The sequence below is a fragment of the Dermacentor variabilis genome, chromosome 11 (genome assembly GCF_050947875.1).
Source record: "Dermacentor variabilis isolate Ectoservices chromosome 11, ASM5094787v1, whole genome shotgun sequence".
Taxonomy (NCBI): Eukaryota; Metazoa; Arthropoda; class Arachnida; order Ixodida; family Ixodidae; genus Dermacentor; species Dermacentor variabilis.
The window spans coordinates 99,968,503-99,988,925 of NC_134578.1; the positions used below are offsets into that span (position 1 = coordinate 99,968,503).

Here is a 20,423-nt window from a genome sequence, read left to right on the forward strand (position 1 = left end):
TCAGTAATTTTTTTCCGTTTCTGGATAAGCTCCGTGAAAAATATGTAACTGCTTTGAAAGAGGTCGCTAGAAAAACAGTCTCTAATATTTTCATGAAAAATGGATTCACTGTAGAAATAGGTTTATTACTCTTCAATTTGCTGCTACTTTTGAAAAAGACCATTTGCTTAACTCGAATACAAGACTTAAATATATGTTGCACCAAAAATATCATCGTAATTATTATTCCAATATTATTGCAGGATACGCCGCACACCAATCAGTGTTTATTCATATGGTTTCTAGATATGCTAATGGCTCAAACGAGCTTGAAGACATCAAAATTTTTTCTACACGATTTTGTTTTAAGCTTTCTCATAGAAGTTTGCAGTTAAAACCGTAGCATAAATTGCACCAGTGCAGAAAACGTGGACCAACTTTAGCATTCAGGCAGTCTATCATTGGGCAAAAAAGTGAAAAAGCAAGTAATATTTTTTATGACTATAGCTCTACATCATTTCACTGATTAGATCAAAAGTCTGGATATGATACCTTGATAAAGCGCCTCCAGCTGGCATCTATACAAAAGGTATATATGGCTTTAGGTTTTATATAGAAAGTTAGCTGTGGTATATCTGCCTATTTTAGAAAACATCAGACGAAGTGGCCGAACAAAACAATTTTGTTCCTTTTATTCACAGCGCCATTGTCTTCATGGTGCCATGCGAACAAGTGTTTATTGTGCGAGAAATTCAGGCATTACTGGGGTTACTACCCGATCTGTCACAATCGCTGATATCGTATCGCTTTGGCTTGTCGTATATCTTCAGAAACTTCCTTTCGCAGGATTGCGAGTTCCCAGCGAAAAAGTCATCGTTGACCCACAGTTCCTTGCTTGTAACTAGGGCTGGAAAAGACGTATTAAACCGTTACAACGTATACCTAGCATACAATTGAGTCACTTGAATTTGAGTTAAGTAACACATGTTATTTAGACAAACCCGCACTGAATGAAGCTACACCGGGTGCGTTACACACAAATAAATGTCATTCATTGTTACCGCGAGCTTCTTTTTCAAGCAAGATGCTGTGAAAAACCTTTTATAGAATATTTTCGAACACTGATCATAACTACACTACATAACGGCGACAGATGACAAAGAAAATCTGAAGCACACAAGGACTTCGCAATGCAATTTTAATAGTGTTGCAGCTTACTGTACTGTTCGCAGACTGCTCAAGTACTATAAATTTTCATTTATGCCATTCCAGTATAGTCACTATAAATATTTACTCCGATTTAGACAAATCAGATAATCCTAAAAATCAAAGAGAATCTGGCCCTCTCTGCCAGCTCCTGCAGTTTCTACCTGCTCTACAAAAATTATGTGGAACATTTGTAATTGCCTACACGCGTATGAATTTGGCAATATATTGTTCCGTCTTTGCCACATGCGAAGTCTTTGATTTTGATTCGCATTGAGGTAAAGAATTTTTATACGAAATTACCGAACGTTTATTTGTTTTCATACGTAGTAACAATACAGAGTCGAAGCTCGAGAAAGAAGATTGGTGAAAGCGAGGCCTGTCCCGAAAACTTTGCTGTTTGAGAGACGTGATTATTTCGTAAGCGCGCTAGACTGTGCTGTAGCTAGAGCAGCTGGTGTCCCAAATAAACAAAATTTGCCATTGCACTTCTGAATGAGGACATGATATAATATTTCAGTTGCTGCCAGGTCATTGTTGCGTTGTTGGTAATCACTTCACCGATGATGTTTCCCAACGTGCTCAAGCTTGAGCACCGACACTCCTTACACCTTTATCAAGAGTAGACGCTGCATGAAAGCTTCGCAGTCTCGGTCATACCATTACGTTCAGTTACTGGCATCCACGACGTAATTCTAAACGTGGTTTATACAGCCTCAACGGATCACTGAAACTGAAATTATCAACAAACCTGTCACGACGTGACGCAGCACTGCTGTATCCGCTGGGACCAGGAGTAGCATCCACTAAGTCTAAGTATCGTACTGGACTGGCGGACTGACCGATGTGGACTAATCGCAAGTGTGAAGAGACCGTCAGTCATCTTCTCTGTCACTGTTCTCGCTTCGATAACCAACTTCACACTCTACAGTGAGGCTTGTATAGACTGGACAATAGGCCATTCGCAGAAGCAAAGTTATTGGGAGCCTGGCCTCACAGTTCATTAGTCGTTAGCAACTTCTTCAGTACCTCAGGGCAACAGACTTGAGTACCCGACTATAGGCATCCTGCACCTTACTTAGTGCATGTGAAAGCGCAATAAAAACAAATGTATTTCCTCTCTCTCTCTTTCCCTCTCTCGTCTCCTCTCCACGTGTAGGGTAGCAAACTGGACTCAGTCTAGTTAATTTCCTTGCCTTTCTTTGTTCTCTCTCTCTCTCTCTCTCTGAGTGGCATATATAGCTGCTCAATAATTACTTCGCAATGAAAATGAAAATTCCTCGCATTGAGGCAGTTTAAATTCAAAATTAGTTGTCTCGATTTGGTGATGCAACTTACTTTTCGTTTACTGTGATCATATTTTTATTCTTTAAAACAATATCCTGTGTTCGAGTTTCTTGCTTTCTTCTTTCAACGAACACAGCAATCCCATACGCCCGGTGAGGAGCTAATGTTTCCTAGACTTACTGGCGTCATCGTCGTAGTGCAGCAGACGACTGAAGTGTTTGATCTCTATTTTACAAATTCCTCTGTTCCGCAGACATCCTGCTCCATTGGGTATTATTTGCATGCATGTAATAATGTACAAATTCATCCCTTTTGCAGGAAGCCAACTCAATGCAACCTTTTTTTTATTTTTGTGAAAGTGTGAGGCAATATTTGACATAAAGCTGTATGTTAGGATGTAGTTTATCTCTAATAATATTATTAGTATTCTTATTGAAATTTCACTGTTATAGAACGTTTAGCCTATACACAATGTCGGCTTGGTTACCATAAACTGTCAATTTTACAAGCTGGTATTCTGTAGGAGCTCATCTTGATGAAAAACAGAACAGTTATGCAGAAATCACTCAAGATAGAGTTTCCATTTTCCAAGGCACTGCGCATTGGAAGTAAAATTTGAAAACAGCATTAGGAGCTATTTGGTTTGCCTCTATTTGATTGCCGTTATACAAATAAAATTGTAATCCAAAGTGACGCATCTCGAAGGAAAAATTAGGATTGGGACACGCATTTTAATTTATTGAAATATCAATGACGCATCTTTTATTCCAAGAATCTAAATGCCACACAGGGGCACTGCAGTGCAAAGAGGACACACATGGTTGAAGTTAGCATGTTGGAAAAAAATTTATGCAGGAACTTCTTTGGGAGCTGTTAGGTATGGATAAGCATTGTGCCACTTCCTCATCTCGACACTGCCCGGTGTCATTATAAGTGCTATGAAACATCATCTGACCAGCGCAAAGCGCTACCAAACCTTATCCGTTGTTATAAAACTTATCGCAATTGTTCCCAGCCTTATGAATCCTTATCGCAAGTGCGTGCGCTTAAACGAGTTTGCCGTTAACTTGTGAGTGCCACGACAGTAGAGACGCAAGGCGGTGGGGTCGTGCCAATAGCGGTGCCCATTTTCGCGAGCGGCCCACCAGCTTCTTGACGAGGTCTTACTTACCAGGCACGATCACGTAACTTAGGTAAATCCTGCGCTACGACGACGATAGAAACCAATACGAAGAAGAATGATAACTTTAAATGCTTTCGAAGGGAATGCATGGCAAGACGCAAATGATTTACAATAAATTTTTAAACGGACCCTCCTTAATGGTCTGCCTATGGGCATTCTCGAAATTATTATAGAAAAGACAGACAACAAGACGGCATCGGGCCTCATCTTCAAGGCATCGCCATCATACAGCCATAATCATTCCATCGCCTTGGGTCCTTCGTCATTATTTCATTTTCGTCATGGAACTATCCTCACTGCGTCTTGCTCAAACATTCGCCGTCTAGCTTTTGTGATTGCTTCAACTTCATAATCTTTGTTGTATTGATACGGCAGTCGTCATCGCATTCCCACGTCCTGGCTTTGTTCTCACTCCATCGTTGCCATTCCGTCATCGTCATTCAACTTTTGTCGTACCACCATTATGTTATGCTGTCATCGGCACGTGGTCATGATCATGCTGTCGTTGTCATATCATCCCTATCATTTCAGTATCGCAATCATGCTGTCGTGCCATCGTCATGTTTTCAGCTGCTTGTTTGCTTCGTCACACCACCGTCGTCACTCCAGCATTCCTGTTACGTTATCATCACGCCATCGTCGTCATACCACCATCGTCACTTCATCATTAGCCCATGAACGACACCTTATTGTCATTACTCCATCGTCGTCATGTAGTCATCATCACTTGATCGTCGTCATTTCTTATACTGATTCCCACTGTCACCACACCAACATCGACACGTTGTCATCGTCCCATCGTTTCATCGCGATATCAATCACACTGTCACATTTTAGTGACGGTGAAGAGCACAGCAGCGAAAACTATGAATCACAAAAATAATTATTATAGCGTGAAACTGTGCCCAGAAAAAAAATACAACCAATGGTCGACACAACAAAAGCGGCGATGACATCGGCAATTGTCAAACATCTGATCAGTGGGTCAAGCTTGTCGGCTAGTGTTGCGATAACGATAGCATGAAAACCTCTAGCGCATTTTCCAGTCGTCGTGGGTACCGCTGTCCCCGTGAGGTGCTGTATAAAGTCCAAGGGCGATAACAACCTCACTGCAAGCCGCACGCTTTACGTGCGAGTGAAAGTGCGTGCGAGGAGCCGATGTTCGCGGCTCTCTCTCCTACGCACAAGGGAGGAAAGCGGGTAAGAAACACGCAGTCTTCCTCAGACCGAAAGGCCTCCGTGCGAGGAGGAGGGGGAGGCGTTTTACGGCGGAAGCCACTGCGAATTGCGCGATACACCCGCGGGGCCATGGGGATCGCGGCTCGATCTGGCTAGTGCAAGGGAGGAAAGCGGGTAGGAAACGCGCGTCTTCCATTGCACGCTTGGTGCCGGTGGGGCAGGAGGGAGAAGGGGGTGGCACTGTGCTCTGGCAGCAAGTGCGCAGTGCGCGGTCGAGCGCGCCCTGGCTTGAAGGCGATGTTCGTCGAGGGCTGAGTTTAGGTGCCACGGCGGTTCATACCATTGTGCGTGCTCCTTCTTGTCACTTAGTTTGGGTTGAAGCGATACACAGCACGATCACTTCGATCGCGGCTGCCTCTGCACTTGCTCACGCCATCGTTTTGTGAGCAAGCGTCAGCGGACATCGAGTGCGATTGATTCATGTTTGCCTATGTGCATTCACACCACGCATGTTTATTTAGATAGTAAGTGAACGTCCGCCAATTTATGCGGCCGACAAAACTGCTATTTTTACTTCGTATAGCTGTCTATGCATTTGCTATCGCACTCGATGGTTCGCCTTTCGAGAGAAACTACGACTGTTCTGTACATGACTTCTTGGAGTTTCTGGTGTAATTGCTGGTGCCCGATTGCATTTCAGAAGGCACTGCACAATTCGTGTCGTGCATACAATCAGTTTGAACAAGTATTGTTGACAATATCCACCATATAGCACCATGGACAACTTTCGCGAAACTTCTGATACATGCAGGGCAATAACGCTTAACAGTTAGCCGGGGAAAAGCAGTCACCGGAAAAATACAATCAAACCCATGTGTCAGTGTGACAGCTTGTCACATTGTTGTCGTAATGTCAATGTCGTTATTCTGTTGCGATAATTATACCCTTGTTATCCTGTCATCCATCCGTCGGATTGATATCCATCATGCCGTATTCGTACTACGGTGTTAGAGTAAGGACTAGGTAAATTATATTCTATAGAATAGAACACGTACTACGTAATGCATTACAGTGCTGCTTGAAGGGATAACCATTAACAGCAAAACCAAAGTTCAGAGTTGTGCCTAAATTTCTCAGGACGGCAGAATCACCCACAATTGAACACATGTTGCCCGTCCGACGGTGGATTACGTGGTCTTCAGGACCAGCGCTGTTTTTGTTACATCATCCCTAATTAGGCCCTCTTTTACACTTTCTTACTTCGTTTTTACATTTGCATTGCACCTACGCACAGATTGGCGAAGATTACTTTAACTTTTCTCCTGGGTCCGCCCACACCGCTCGGCGAGCAAAGGACCGGGAAAACATATTAAGCTCCAGGTCGCAGAGGAAAAGCAAGGTCCGTTTTCACAAAAAGCGCACTTTCACTAAGGTACCATTAGTTGTTTCACTACGGAAGTCGTTCTAGAGCAACGCCAGTCGCTTTCACATCTGTAGGTACACTAGAGATTGCTATATATAGATTTATTGGCCAGCGCGAGGCCAGTCAATCAATCTATGTAATAGTTCTTGTTGCTGCCTCGACACCTGAAACATGTTCATGAGGAAGATGGGTCAAACTTGGTGTAATGAAAATTGTACATAACAGAGGACTTAAGGGGTAGGAAGCAATTAATAAAAAACGAAACATTATATACTACTGAAGCATAGACGGTTTTTGATAGTGCTTATGCTCAACTAAAAGGGAAAATTGGGTTGCCTACAGTTGGCATCTCTAGCTAGGTACTCTTCCAGATCCTTCGAATAGCTTATACATATCAATTATACTAGGCCCTTGGCTTGTGCAAAGATACCACGAGAAAAAGAAACGCCAGCGTATTGCACTAAACAATCGTCATAACTTATCTCTGATTATGGGCCACTGGAAGTGGAAGTTAACGATAAAACATAATTAGAGTATAATTATGGCACAAAAACTTTTGTACAAGCAGGTGGCACCCGCTTGAAGCGTTAATTGTGCAGAGGATGTTGAAACAGTTGATACTTTAAAGTGCACGCACTTACATATTGCACAGAAGATTGTTAAGGCGAAAGCCTCAATGGGCTCGTTGCGCGAAGGGCTTGAAAAAGTCGAGTGGTAGAAAAAGTCGACTTGTAGAAAAAAAAAGAAAACATGTGACCTGCTCGGAGTGAACGGCGGGTGGAGAGGTGAACGAGCGGTGCACACAGAGAGTAATTGAATTGAATTATGGAGTTTTACATGCGAAAACCACTTTCTGATGATGAGGCACGCCCTAGTGGGGGACTCCAAAAAATTTGACCACCTGGGGTTCTTTAACGTGCCCCTAAGTCCACGCAGACAGAAAAACAAGAGTTGCGTTGCTGACTTCATGCGGCTGCGGCGGTGGTTGTAGGGACAGTCGACTACGAAGCGAAAGCGACGGCGATGTAGGACGCTCGCCCAGCACGTAGGGTATTGCGCAGTAGACTTCAGAAGCACGCTACGGTCGAGGGTGCTTGCTAAGCTGGAAAGGAGGCACGAAGCAGCGACGCGTTCGACTGCGATTGCTGCTTTCCCTTGCTGAGAGGGTGCATCGTAATTTTGTTCAGCTTGTGTCACATATTTGCGACGCTTACTGGCGACGCGCACGCGGCTCCTTTTTAGGTAACGTATTAAGTTCTCGCATATGTCTTTGAGGAGGTCGACCTCAAGCGCGAAACGCTTGCTTCACACTGCACCTTGTTGTTTCTTGCAAGAAGTCTGACCCTTCCGATTGTATAACTTCATGCATTACCAAGTGCGCAGCAGGCTTTCGTCTTCACGTGCCGCAGAAGTGTAACATGCTGCCGAAATTTTCAGTCATCTTGCGATCTGTGTTGTGACGTTCATAACCTAATGTTTTGTTATCCGGATACAAATAGCGCCCAATCACTATCGCGATTATCGAAATTTATACCGCCCGTAAAAAATATCTACGAGACTGCATCGGTAATGAAAATGTAAAGTGTAAAATGAGTTGAATCATGTGCAGTAAAGGCAAATGAAATACACTTACTTAGCTAACTACTGATGAACAAGAAAGTAGTTTGCTAGATACCAAGCAAGTTTTTTTCTTTCATCCTGTTAGTTTCGGCATAATGGAACTTGTAAGATAAAATTTTGAATAGCGTGAAAATATTTTTACTGTTTTCTTGGGAGCATATTTGTACGACTAAAAAGCTATAAGCGACTATAAGGCGCCATAAGAAAATATAAGGCACTAAGTTCAGTGGAATCATAAGCCTTCGTGGCTTCCAAAACTATTGGCCGAAGAAACGGACACAGGTGATCTAATAAACAAGCTGCGTCATTTCACATTGCCTATCTTCCCCATAAGGCCAGGATTGCTGTGCATAGCATCACGTTCCAGTGGATACCTGACTGTGTCGGTATTTTGGAAAGCGAGAACGCATATTAAGCTGCGAGAAATGTACTTCAATACTAAAATATGAAAATAATATTTTTTACCAAAGCCGACGCTTCGAACATGGAAAACATTTGCCTATTAAGAAAACCAGATCTCCTCTGAAATCCGCCCGTCATTAAGTTAGCTTTCTTCACTATACTCATCCAGAAGTGAAATCGAAAATTCCATGTCCCCTTCCAGGACACTTATAGTCATTGTACCATCGTCTTCGACTGAACGTGCCACACACATACAATTATCTGTACGGCATACGGCGTACAACCAATCCCTACTGTGATTATTACTGTGATAGTTTAGAGACAGTGATACATATACTGTACTTTACGTTAGATTAGACCTGCTCCCATCAGCTGTGTGATGACAGGAAGCTCGATGGTGCCGTGAAAGTCTTTCCAGGAATAAAAGGTATTGTGCTTCATTCTTCATACTGCTGTGGAACGATCAGCAAGTACGACGTCCTGTAGTGCGGCCTTACATCCTGGCGATGCTCTGGTGTAACGTGGCTGCGGAGTGTGTTGAAAGTAGTACAGAAAGAAGAAGTAGAGAGCGCGCGGTGGGGTTTGTTCCAGCGCCATCTTAGCAGTTTGATTATTAAACCACATCCGACGGACGTCGGTAGCTGTATTCAAGAGCAGTACGTCGTTTCGGCATGTTAATTATTATTCGCGTATAACCACCTGCAGGTATCGTAAGACTGGTTCTGTCTCCATTTATGACTACACTATTTTCTTATTCGCCCCGCATTTTTATGCTGCATTATCTTCGGGATCAGCATACAATTCTTAATACAATTACAACTGCTCTTATACATAGACCTAAAGAGCCATGTGATCATTTAGCAGAAAGCGTAGTGCTTACTGCACACAACAGCCAGAATAGGCGAATTCCAGGAGCTTGCGCTCTTGATTATTGTAACCATATTAGGAAAACATACCATGAAAGGAACAATGTAAATACTACTAACTCAAGCATCAAACATCAATAGTTTCTAAATATAAAACAAAATATAGATGTTCAACTGAGCTGCTAGTTAACTTTAATGGATGGAGCATGTTAATTTCACCGCATTTCTCGCACCCTTTGAAACAAAAAGCTTACAGCGGCAGAATAGAACAAAAAACTCCAATTCTTCAGTGAGTTTTGTCAAGAATCTCGAGTGTCGACTTCATGCAGAGACTCCCTACACGAACATAAGATATGGGTGCATCAACTATTTCGCGGATGACGTGATTACAAAGCCCCCATCCAACCACCTGTAATTCATGCATTTTGCAACATATTGTTAAAAACAATGGGAGATGTTAGCTCAGCACTAACAACAACATAGTCACAGCAAACATAACAAATGTTCTACCTTCCCACTTCTTTTCCTTATGCATTTTTGACATTTTATTCAAACTTGATGCACGATTCCTATGAGAAGTGTTTGATTATTTTTGTGAGTCGTTTCAAATATCAATACTAGCAGCCACGATCTTGTTGTTGGTGCACCATCTCGGCTTGTACACATGCGTACACAGTGCCTTAAAAAGTTATCTACGCGCTTTCGTTAGGAATGACTCTCCCTTCAAGTAAGAACAACCTGCCGCACAACTTAACGCCTGACCTTCCCACTAGAAGTTTAAACGTCTTCTCTCTGTTCACACTATCACATTGCTGTAAGGTCGTTGTGAAGGCTCGCCTTGTATAACTCATATATGTATTCTTTTTGCTTAGTTGAAATGCGCACTCGCTTGTTTTCTCTGGGTTCTTTTTGTGTTGTGGAATTCTAGCCTTTTATAATATTCTGCTGTTGGCTCGCACCCGAATAGCTGTCTTAGAATGCCTGCCTTAAGAAGGTGGCAGCGGGACGCAGTTCGGCGAAAAAGGGAGATAAAGAGAAGGGAGCGGCAGAATCTTCTTGCGCTCTGGTTTTTTCTATCATCAATATAATGGCGCAGCGCTCTTCCAGCGGCATATGAAGACGGCAGTTTCTAACCTAGTGTTCTGGGACGGGGGCTAGGCGGCGCTGGCGCCTCGGGTGGTTCCAGTGGCGCCAACGCCGGTTTGAGATATGGGGACACATAGTCCTTGGGCTGGAGGAGCGAAAGTGCGTTGTTACGCGGACACTGCGGTCGCAGGCTAGGGAAACAACAGACCGATTTCCCGAGTGGCCGATCGGAGCGAGGGACGGCCCCAATGCCTTTGCTCAGCCGCATTCATTAAGCAAGGGCACTCACTTTCCTTCTTGGCGACATATTCGCAGTTTTACCTCTAGTGTCTGTCTGAAATTAAATGCACTTCAAATTATTCACATCCATGATCTTGAGTCGCAGAATAGTAAAGCAGGAGGGCAGTGCAGCGGCTGACGAGTGGTCGACCATGAGAACAAATAAAAAAGCAAGAAAAGCCTGGCAATGGAGGAATGAAGAAAATATTCTGACAGAAACTCCACTGACAGAAACTGCAATATAAATATTCTGAAATATTCTGACAGAAACTCCAATGCGCAAGCATTGTGCCTCTTGCTCATCTCCACGTAAACCTGTGTCGCTGATAGTCTTATGAAACTTTATCCGACCAGCATAAGCAATTATCAACCTTTATCGGTGGTTATCGACCTTATCCGACTAGATCGGACCCTTGTAAGCCCTTAATGGTCGTTACAACCTGATCGGACTCGGTCCGACCCTTCTCATCGCCTATATATTAGTATGAACCACATCACAATTGTATCGTCCTTATCAACCCTTCACGAAACCAATACATACCCACATTTAAGCAGACTACACGCAATCCACCCTACACTATATTCATACAAATGTCCCCTTTGTAATGATTACGCCTCCCTATATCACACCACATGGGCGTGCCCCAACGCGAAGGCGCCCCGCAAATACCCAACCCCACACCCGAGCAGTGGGAGGCCGTGCTGACTAGTTCGGACCCTCGTAACCAGCAGCAACTGGTGCGGCGGGCCCGGGAGACAGCAAGACCCGCAGGAGCCCTGGACTAAGGGCGCCTCCCGCACAAGCTGAAAGACACCTGCTTGTCCTTTCTTTTTTTTTTAAATCAATGTTTTTCCTCCTCCTCCTCTACCTTATCGAGGTCTATCCGACCCTCATCAACACTTCATCGGGGCTTATCAAGGCTATCACAATCGCTTTGATCATTAAAAAGGCCTACCGCTATTCAGCCCTTTATCCATCTGCGTTGAACCATTATCAACACTGATAAAACCCATACAACCCCTCAACACTCCTTATTATCCTAACCAACACATTCACTGTTGACCTGTCATTGTTGGGCGACGCGAAGCGTATAAGCCCTCAAAGATCGGTGGTAATAAGGTCGGCAAAGGAAGGCCGCAACAGACGGCGCATCCCGCAAGGACGCTGTATTGCAGATGTCTAAACTATATCAAGTCCGCTGTACATGGGGTCCCAGAGATGGCCTTCATTCTGCCACCACCATCTTCATCCAGCAAAACCTTGATAGAAACTATTCTGCTTTGATATATTTTTGTACTGCCGGTACAACAGATTTCTATGGTTCACATATATTAACCTTCTGCAAGCGGAGTTGTTTAGCCTAGTGGATAAGACACTTTTGAGCATGGGGTGGTAGGTTTTTTGCGGAATTAAATATGTTTAATAGATTAACTTCTTTATAGCGATTCGTCTTAGGCGACGGACTTACGGGTCCTCTCGTTTATTATTTTTTTTTACTTAGGCATTTAAAGCTTGCTGTTGCCTTACTCCCTGTATAGGAGTTATAAGTGCATATTTGTTCTTGTAATCAAATGTATTTCGTATCCCTCGAGTCAAAAAGATTTAAACACGTCTACATTAATTCCATTTCAAAAGCTCTTTTATAGATCACGAGAACATTAGTTAGAAGTCAGCGTCACCGAACGAGTTAAGTTCGCGAACGCAGGAACACTGTTTTAGTACCGCGAAAATTAGGTAAATAGTACTCGTTCTAAGGCAATTTTCAATTTAAGCATTAAGATTTTTTTAGCCTTTACAATGACTGAAATTCTTCAAAAAGGAAACATCCCTGGATAGACTGTTAAAAATTCTAGTGGCGCTTCGCTTGGTGAACACGGGTTAGGCGAAGCCGCAGGGTTGCTGTTACGGTTTCGCGCATTGACCCGCATTGTCGCAAGCTGCCTAGCACTCTGTTCGGCAGCCACTTGGGCACCCGTAGCCGGTGCCTTTCGCAGGCGTTGTTCAGCTCGTGCCCGGCGCCTGCCAACGAGGGCGGGGACGGTCGAGACTAGCGCTTGGCCTGCCGCCGCTTGCGTCGCCATTCCGTCCTTTACACTCGGCGCTCGGACTCGCGATCGCCAGTCGAAAGCTGTACATCCACAGCACACTCAGAGCCCGTAGCGACTGCCAGAGAAGGTAAAGCCAGGTGCTCCGCCTACGCTTCTCCTCTGCAGGCTCTCCTCCTCCATCGTCCGCACTCCTCCGCAGCGCGTCTACACCTCCAGGCGCCCTCCTCCTCGTACACTCAATTGCCTATCCCAGCTGTAAGGCCTCTAACTTAATCTCGCCGATTGCACAGAGGGGTTGTGTACCCCTGCACATAAAAAGACAGCTTGCGTGGAGCACCGCCTATGTTCCGCAAATCTTCCAGAAAAGAAGTTTACGCCACCTTTGTTCGGAACTTGTTTATCCTTGATCACAATAGCACATTCATTTCTCGAAAGAAGAAATGTGTAGTTGGTAACAGCATGTGTTCCTGAAAAAGAAAGCATAAGACGAGCACGTTGATAATTACCTGTTGCAAGGAAGTAATATGTAATATTAATTATTAGTAACCAGCGCACGTGTTATATCACACGTGCGCTAACTGTTATGGTGTGAATAAAAGACATGCGCCCATTTCCTACTTATTGAGATGAATGTGGGAAATAGACCATAATATTTTTAATCACACGTCTAATTCGCGAATGCTCTTTTCATTACAATTTACAGCGCCAAAAACTAAAAATGAGCGATTGCTTTTCTACAAACTTCTGAGAAATCTATCTTCTATCCGAGAATGGATTGTAAGTATAAGTTAGATCTCCATATTGGTGCTATAAATAACGTGCAGTAGTGCAACATTGTTAATTAAAAGCCAAAATTAAAAAAAAAAACTTTTATTGTCCTTACGCAAAAGCTAGGGGCCAAATTGAATTAAATTTGTTATATTTCTAAAAAATTCTTTATTTACAGTGACTGTAGGAAGCCGAGATTTTTTCGTATTCATGGAACTTCTGCATAAACTGCGAGAAATAAGGGAACTAAAAAAGAAGTAAAAGCACTAGATTTGCAAATCTATTTTTGTGCATCAATAGCAGATACGTATCCAATTCCTGTAAACTACACCTTAAAACTGCAAATTGGCTTCATGTTCTGGCGGGAAAGTGATCGCTTAACATGTAGGCAAGATCATGTATATTGGCGGACGTCATTCTAACGCAATAGCGTTACGGACCCCGTGTCGCAGAAAATCCGGTGTCGGTGTCGACGGAGTAGTCCGCGAGCGAAAATTTCTCTATACAGGGGGATCATGTTTAACTTTCACGGAATTTTTAAGAATCGCCTTTCGCAGATTGCATAATTGTTGCCCTTTAGCTGGAATATTCCGAGAGGCGGAGATTCGTAGCACGGGAAATGGAAACACATATTCAACTAATTAACACAACCTCACTAATTAATTCCTATATAATACTAGATGGCACATAGTGCAATATATGAATTGTAGCCGGTGAGCTTGCTAGACGCATCCAGTTGAATTTCTAGAATGAAACGAGTTTCGAGATATTAGTTCCCAAAGTGTGCGACGAAATACAAGAGCGGTCCACTACTTTTATTCTTCCATGCATAGAACAGCGTTTTCATAAAACAAGTTAGTGGTACAACAGTGAATTGTTAAGGCGGATTTGATGGAACATATCTCCAAACTGCCGTCATCATGGAAATTCATTCTAAGTGGGTACACCTGGCAAACTTATACACTATACTGCGCAAATTTCAGTATGTGCCGGGAAGTATAAATTCATAAGGTAATGTGGGAATTTTTGTTAATTAGTTTATATTGTGTCGATTTATCATGCAAGTAACGTCGGCCTCTTTAGTAATTCAGCTCAAGGACTAGAATTATCTTACCTGCTCCAGGCGCTTTTTAAAAATTCCGTGACACCTAAAATTGATGTCGCTGTGTATATAGGCATAAGTATATGCCATGCCTTGCTACATGACGTGCGGCATATATTGGTTATATGGCCTAACCATTCTATCACTAAAGTTGCTCATACCTTGTCTTTCATTCTTAACAAGATTATTCCTGGGAATTTCGAGAAAGACCGCCCAGAAACAAATGTCCTGAAACAAAACACTGGCAGGGCATGCCTTTTATGTTATACCTTCTAAGAAATAAATATTACCAAGTGAAACAATAACAGGAACTTGAAAATAATGTCAATATTTTCGCACGGCTACGCAATACTTACGGTATCGACCAACGCAAGAGGCCGCATTTCTACCACAAAGCTCGCATTCGTCCATAGCGTTCGCCGCGAGCGTTTGCCGGTAAACCTTACGGCTACGTAAACTGTAGTTGCCGGGAAGCGTGTGGCGCACTCAGCCATCATTGAAGGCTATCGCGTGCCACTCTTAAAGATGAAGCTGAAACGCCCTCCAAATCTTTAATCTACATAGGAGGTAGACAAACAGAGCCAAAGGAGCTTCAGTAAATACTAAGCTGCCTTCAGAGTACGGCATGTGGCAATGCAAGGCTTCAACATCAAAGAACTACATATAATTACGGGGTTTTATGTGCCAGAACCACAATACTATTATGAGGGACGCCGTAGTAAGGGACTCTGGAATAATTTTGTCTGCTTAGGGCTTTTTAGCGTGCACCCAGTGCAAGCTATCCGGGCGTTTTGCATTTCGCGCCCACCCAATGGGGCTGGCGCAGGCGGGATTTGATCGCGTGCTCTCTGCTTAACTCCAACGTTACTAGACTAGGTTCAATTGTTTAACTCTCCGTAGGGGCCGTATATCACGGGCGCCGCCGAGCCTTGGTTTGCCACCAGAGGGCGAGAGCCCCGCAGTTAGCTCTACTCTAGTGCAGCTCTGCGTTGGCGAAGGTGCTTGGGTCCTCCGATTAAACAACTTACGAACGCAGCGAGTGTTTTAACCCATGCGTTATTTAATGTCTTTATAGTCTAGCATTTAGCAGATTGACTGAACTCTACGTAGCTGTGAAAATGCTGCGCTCCCACGGAATGCACTGTGGAGTCCTTAGTCCAAGGTCGCAGCAGCCCGGCCGTCCACTACACTGTACTAATCAGCTCTTCCTGGTGGGTAAATGTAAGTAGCGGATTAATAGCTGTAATCAGCTGTTGCTGATTTGTATTAATAACTTATAACGCGAATGCCTTGTATGACTCATGAGGCGGGGTTAGCGCGACCACACGATGGTCCAAAAAGTCGAGGGAGTCCAAGTGAGCCAATCGAGGCAGTTCACGACGCCAGTTAAGGTAGAGTGGATTAAGGCAGAGTGAATTAGGCGAATTAAGGCAAAGTTAACTAATATAGAGGTAAGGCAATTGAATCCACGACCATTGGTGGAAGTCAAACCCGTGACCGTTAGTGTTAATTAGGGCGACGTTTATTAATACCACTTTCTAAGATATAGTTAGGGCACTCGAACCCGCGACCTTTAGTTGTGGTCCAGCACAGTGCCTTTGGTGTTCATTAAGGCGAATTTAATTATGGGAGAGTGAATTAAGGCGCATATTTAATTACGATAGAGTTCATTATGTCACTCCAATTCACGACCACTCGTAGGAGTTGAACCCACGTAGTTTTGTGATAATTAAGAAGCTAATTATTATCGAGTTAATTAAGGCACTCGAACGCACGATCGTTGCTGAAAGTCGAACCCTCAACCTTTGGTGGTGGCAAAGTGGTGGCTTTCGCATTCATCCACGAAGGGAAAACTCTTTCTTTCTTTATTAGAACATAAGATATACAAATCAGATATTTCGTCAAGGCAGTGCCCTTCGAATTTTCATTTTTTGATCATGTAAAACACAATTAGCTTATTAGTAGTAAAATTGTATAATCAGCCGTTGTAGCTATCCGCATGTCAATCGGGTAATTAATTATTACTAATGGGTGCTACTATCAGCAGTTGTAGTGGTCAATACGTCGATCCGAACACTTTTAAAGTAGGAATAAATCCAAGGCACCTTCTCTCGATATACAAGGTGTCCCAGCTAACTTTAGCCAGACTTTCGAAATATACGAATGCCACTTAGCCGACCAGACCCAAGGTAATGTTATTTACCGTCGCTTGGAGATGCTCAACATTTTGTTTTCTCACGCCTAATTAGATAATTAGTCCTAATTATTTATGAACTTCGCAAATAATACAATTAGATTAGAAGTGTCAATGAGAAGGTTGTAGAGCGACCTGAAAAACTCCCGACACAGCTTTTTGTTCCTCAGTGCGTGCTACATAAAAGTTTTTCCGAGCGTGAAAGCAGCCCGGGAATACAGGCAAAGTGCCTCGAGCAGCGGGATTCTTTCACACTCGGAAAAACACTTTTATGTAGCAAGTATTGAGGAACAGAAAGTTGTGTCGGGAGTATTTCATGTTGCGCTACAATTTTACCACTGACACTTTCCATATAATTATATATTGAAGAAATTTATGAAATGATTAAGACTAATTACCTAACGAGGCGGAATGAAAAAAATATTTCGGCATCTCCAAGAGAGGGCAAACAACATTACCTTGGTTTTTTTCAGCTACTTGGCATTCGCATATTTTAAAGCTCTGGCTAAAGTTAGCTGGGACACCCTGTACATACAAACTCTCAGAACTTTATTTCGGCATTAAAAAAAATCAAGGTAGCGCCACTGCTTTCATCAGAGCACCAAATTCACAAGTGAAATGTTAAAACCTATGTTAGCTTTGCTCGCTTGCAAGCATACTTGCTCATTCAAGGCAGGTTCTCGCTGCAGGAACGGAGCATAAATATGCATTGGCGTCACCAAGTAACATTGGATGACATCGGCATCGGCAAATTGCACACGGCATTGAAAACGCACAAGAGTGTCGCAAAAAGCACCGAGACTGCGGCAAAACACGCGTGTAATAAACACCGTCAAAACGCGTGAACAGCCGCGGACAGCGCTTCGCAGCCCGGTCCGCGCCGTGCTGACCAAGCAAAGTGCGACAGCAGCGCCACGAGATGCGAGGATCGGTGGTGGGTCCACGCAGTCCCAGGTGTTTGAAAACGGAACCTAGTCTAGTAATGTTGCTTAGCACCGCAAAGAAGAAAAAAAAATAAATTATGGGGTTTTACGTGCCAAAACCACTTTCTGATTGTGAGGCACGCCGTAGTGGAGGACTCCGGAAATTTTGACCACCAGGGGTTCTTTAACGTGCACCTAAATCTAAGTACACGGGTGTTTTCGCATTTCGCCCCCATCGAAATGTGGCCGCCATGGCCGGCATTCGATGTCGCGACCTCGTGCTCAGCAGCCCAAGACCACAGGCACTGAGGAACCACGGCGGGTGCAAAGTAGAAAAAGAAAGAGAGAAGAAAAAGGCAAAAGAAACAGGAACGGTATGCCACAACGCTGGGTAATCCAGCAAAATACCAGCTGTTATGGCAACATAATGAATTTTTCTGGTACTCCACATTCGGCGAAAGCTAATTAAGATATCAAAAGCATAGTGATGAAAACTATCGCATTCTGCTCGCTCACCTATCCATGGGAGCAGTGTGCTGCAGCATTAGCATATATAAAGGAATTAAAAATAATGCAGCCATCTAGGTTGTATTTTTTACGCGAACATCTCCGATCGTTCACGAGGCCCTATTAACAGAAGAACAGAAGATTGCGATCCTGACACGTATGACTGAATATGCAATGCGCAGAGAAAAACTGTTTCAGAGGTAGAAAGATATGTAATGTTTACCTAAGTCCTGGAAAACAAAACACTCAGATTCGAAGAGTACAAGTCACTAGTTAGTGTAACCTCGCGCATGCCCCTACAGCAACATAACGCATTCGCTATTTTGCAACGTTTGTATCGAAGTAAACCACATCTCGTACAAATTCCTAAGTCGCAAGAATCAAATTGCTACTGCGTTGGTGCTGCACATGTCGACTCGTTTTTGAAGCAACCACAAAACCATAGGCTTCCACTTCTGTTCAAAATGTCAAAACAATACCAGCAATACTAGTTGAATCGGTAATCAAAGAGATAGGCGCAAGTACAAAGTGGAAAGAATTATGTAGGTGTAAGTGCGCCCAACGGAAGCTGTCTAGTTTCATTGTGGCAATTTTTTACACGCGCGATCATAAAAGCGAGATATGTTTTTTTCGTTTGTGACAGTGGTCCCCGTTCACTTTTAAGTAGCAGCAGGTGTTTTATTTTTGCGTAATCTAACCATAATTCACCTAGTCCTATATGCCGAATGAAGAAAACAGTTATTGACTTCAGTTGGAGAATTTGCAGCGAATGAAATATAAATGAAATTAAATATATGATGTACGGTAGCACTTACGCTCGTCGATAGATGTGAACATTTCCACCTTTTTACCGGCACTAAATCGTGGTTCATAAGAAGCATTCATTTTGATCCTGCGCAATAAAAGAGAGAAACAATTATTCATACAAGGAAGGTCACAGTAATCTAACCGTAAATTAGCATTTTTTTACCCCAGAATAGGTGTTTCTCTCGCTTTCTCAAATATGTCGGTCAAGAAAAACTACGTCATCATCCGACATGCCTCAACATAGGATACCACATATAAAATGAGCCGGCCTATATGGATCGCCATGTACTACCGCTACATGTGAGCTGGTCACTGATGTTATCGTTTGCGGAATTATGCAAATAGACTCTAAAAAGCTATTGCACCCTTTGGGGGCCTATCTTGTCCACAAACAATAATCGCCATCTGCCTTGCTTGCGTTTCCACTCTGAAATTCGGCGCTCGCTACTTACCTGTCGAGTATGCAGCGTCGATCTTATAACGCGGAAGCCGTTCGTGACCAGGACGCACTGGGCTCGGAACGTTAAAAAAAGGAAATGCGGGCAAGACAGATGGCGATTACTGTTTGCGGACAAAATACAACCGAAAGTTTGTAAACCTTTTTTAGAGTGTAGCCTAAACAACAGATATTTACTAAATGTTCACACTGCACCGAATGCCCCCCCCCACCCCCACTTTGAACTGCCTAATTTCTTTTTTACGGCTAGAATTTGTCTGCGTGTTCTTGTTCCTCTTTCTCCGCTTTATAAGTGGGTGGCATTAATTAGCTATTTTCCAAGTTTTCCTACCCAAACTCCATCCGCTAAGTGGATTTCCTACCGCAGAACCGATGCGCGGGACGTGCTATCGTACGAGAACATTGCCCATGGTGGTAAGAACAAAACTGAAGGGAGGCCTCACAAACCCAAGTACATTCTAAAAGCGCAGATGAAGTGATGCGAAATTTAAAATTTTGCAACAGCCTAATTTTTGCAGTAGAGCGCTCGTCCTCTTGTGTTTGTTTTCAATTCCTGTCCTCGCCTTCTTCGCGCTGCTTCAAGTTTAACTTTATATTTTGATTTTTATTGGAACAATACCAACGCCTAATACTGACCGTGGTTCGCCATTTAGAATGTTTGGGTGTGAAAAACAAACGGCACGCTTTTAATCATATCAATGCCAATAGACGACAGACATGCGAGATATGTATGTATGCATGCAAGTATGTATGTATCCCAGGTAGCACACAAAGTCTTGAAAACGTCGTATTAAGGGATTCAACGTCTGAAACGAATTTTTGACGAAAATCGACGCATCAAAGACGTTCCAAACAAGATAGCTTAAAAACGAGGGGTGAATACGTTTTGATAACGTTGGAAGCCAGACAGCTTAAAAACGAGGGGTGAATACGTTTTGCAAACGACTCAAAACGCCACCGCCACGCCATGGCGCGTCAGCCTCTTTATCGGCTTCTACAATATTCAACAACCCATCAACGCGATCCAACTTTGCGCAAGGTGGCGATACCGTCGTCAAATCATGTGACCAAGGTGGCCACGTGATTCGTGATGCCGGGCAGCCGGG

The 20,423-nt window shown here is 43.4% G+C and overlaps 1 protein-coding gene across 1 annotated transcript; it reads right to left on the bottom strand.

Annotated features, from left to right (window-relative positions):
* Positions 1-649: 649 nt before the first annotated feature.
* On the bottom strand, positions 650-18,961 carry LOC142564897 (uncharacterized). The gene is made up of 3 exons (XM_075676097.1): positions 18,869-18,961; positions 12,940-13,026; positions 650-886 (listed from the first exon to the last, which is right to left on the bottom strand). Exons 1-3 carry the CDS (start codon positions 18,936-18,938, stop codon positions 732-734), a joined length of 312 nt encoding a protein of 103 aa, XP_075532212.1. The 5' UTR covers positions 18,939-18,961; the 3' UTR covers positions 650-731.
* Positions 18,962-20,423: the final 1,462 nt, after the last annotated feature.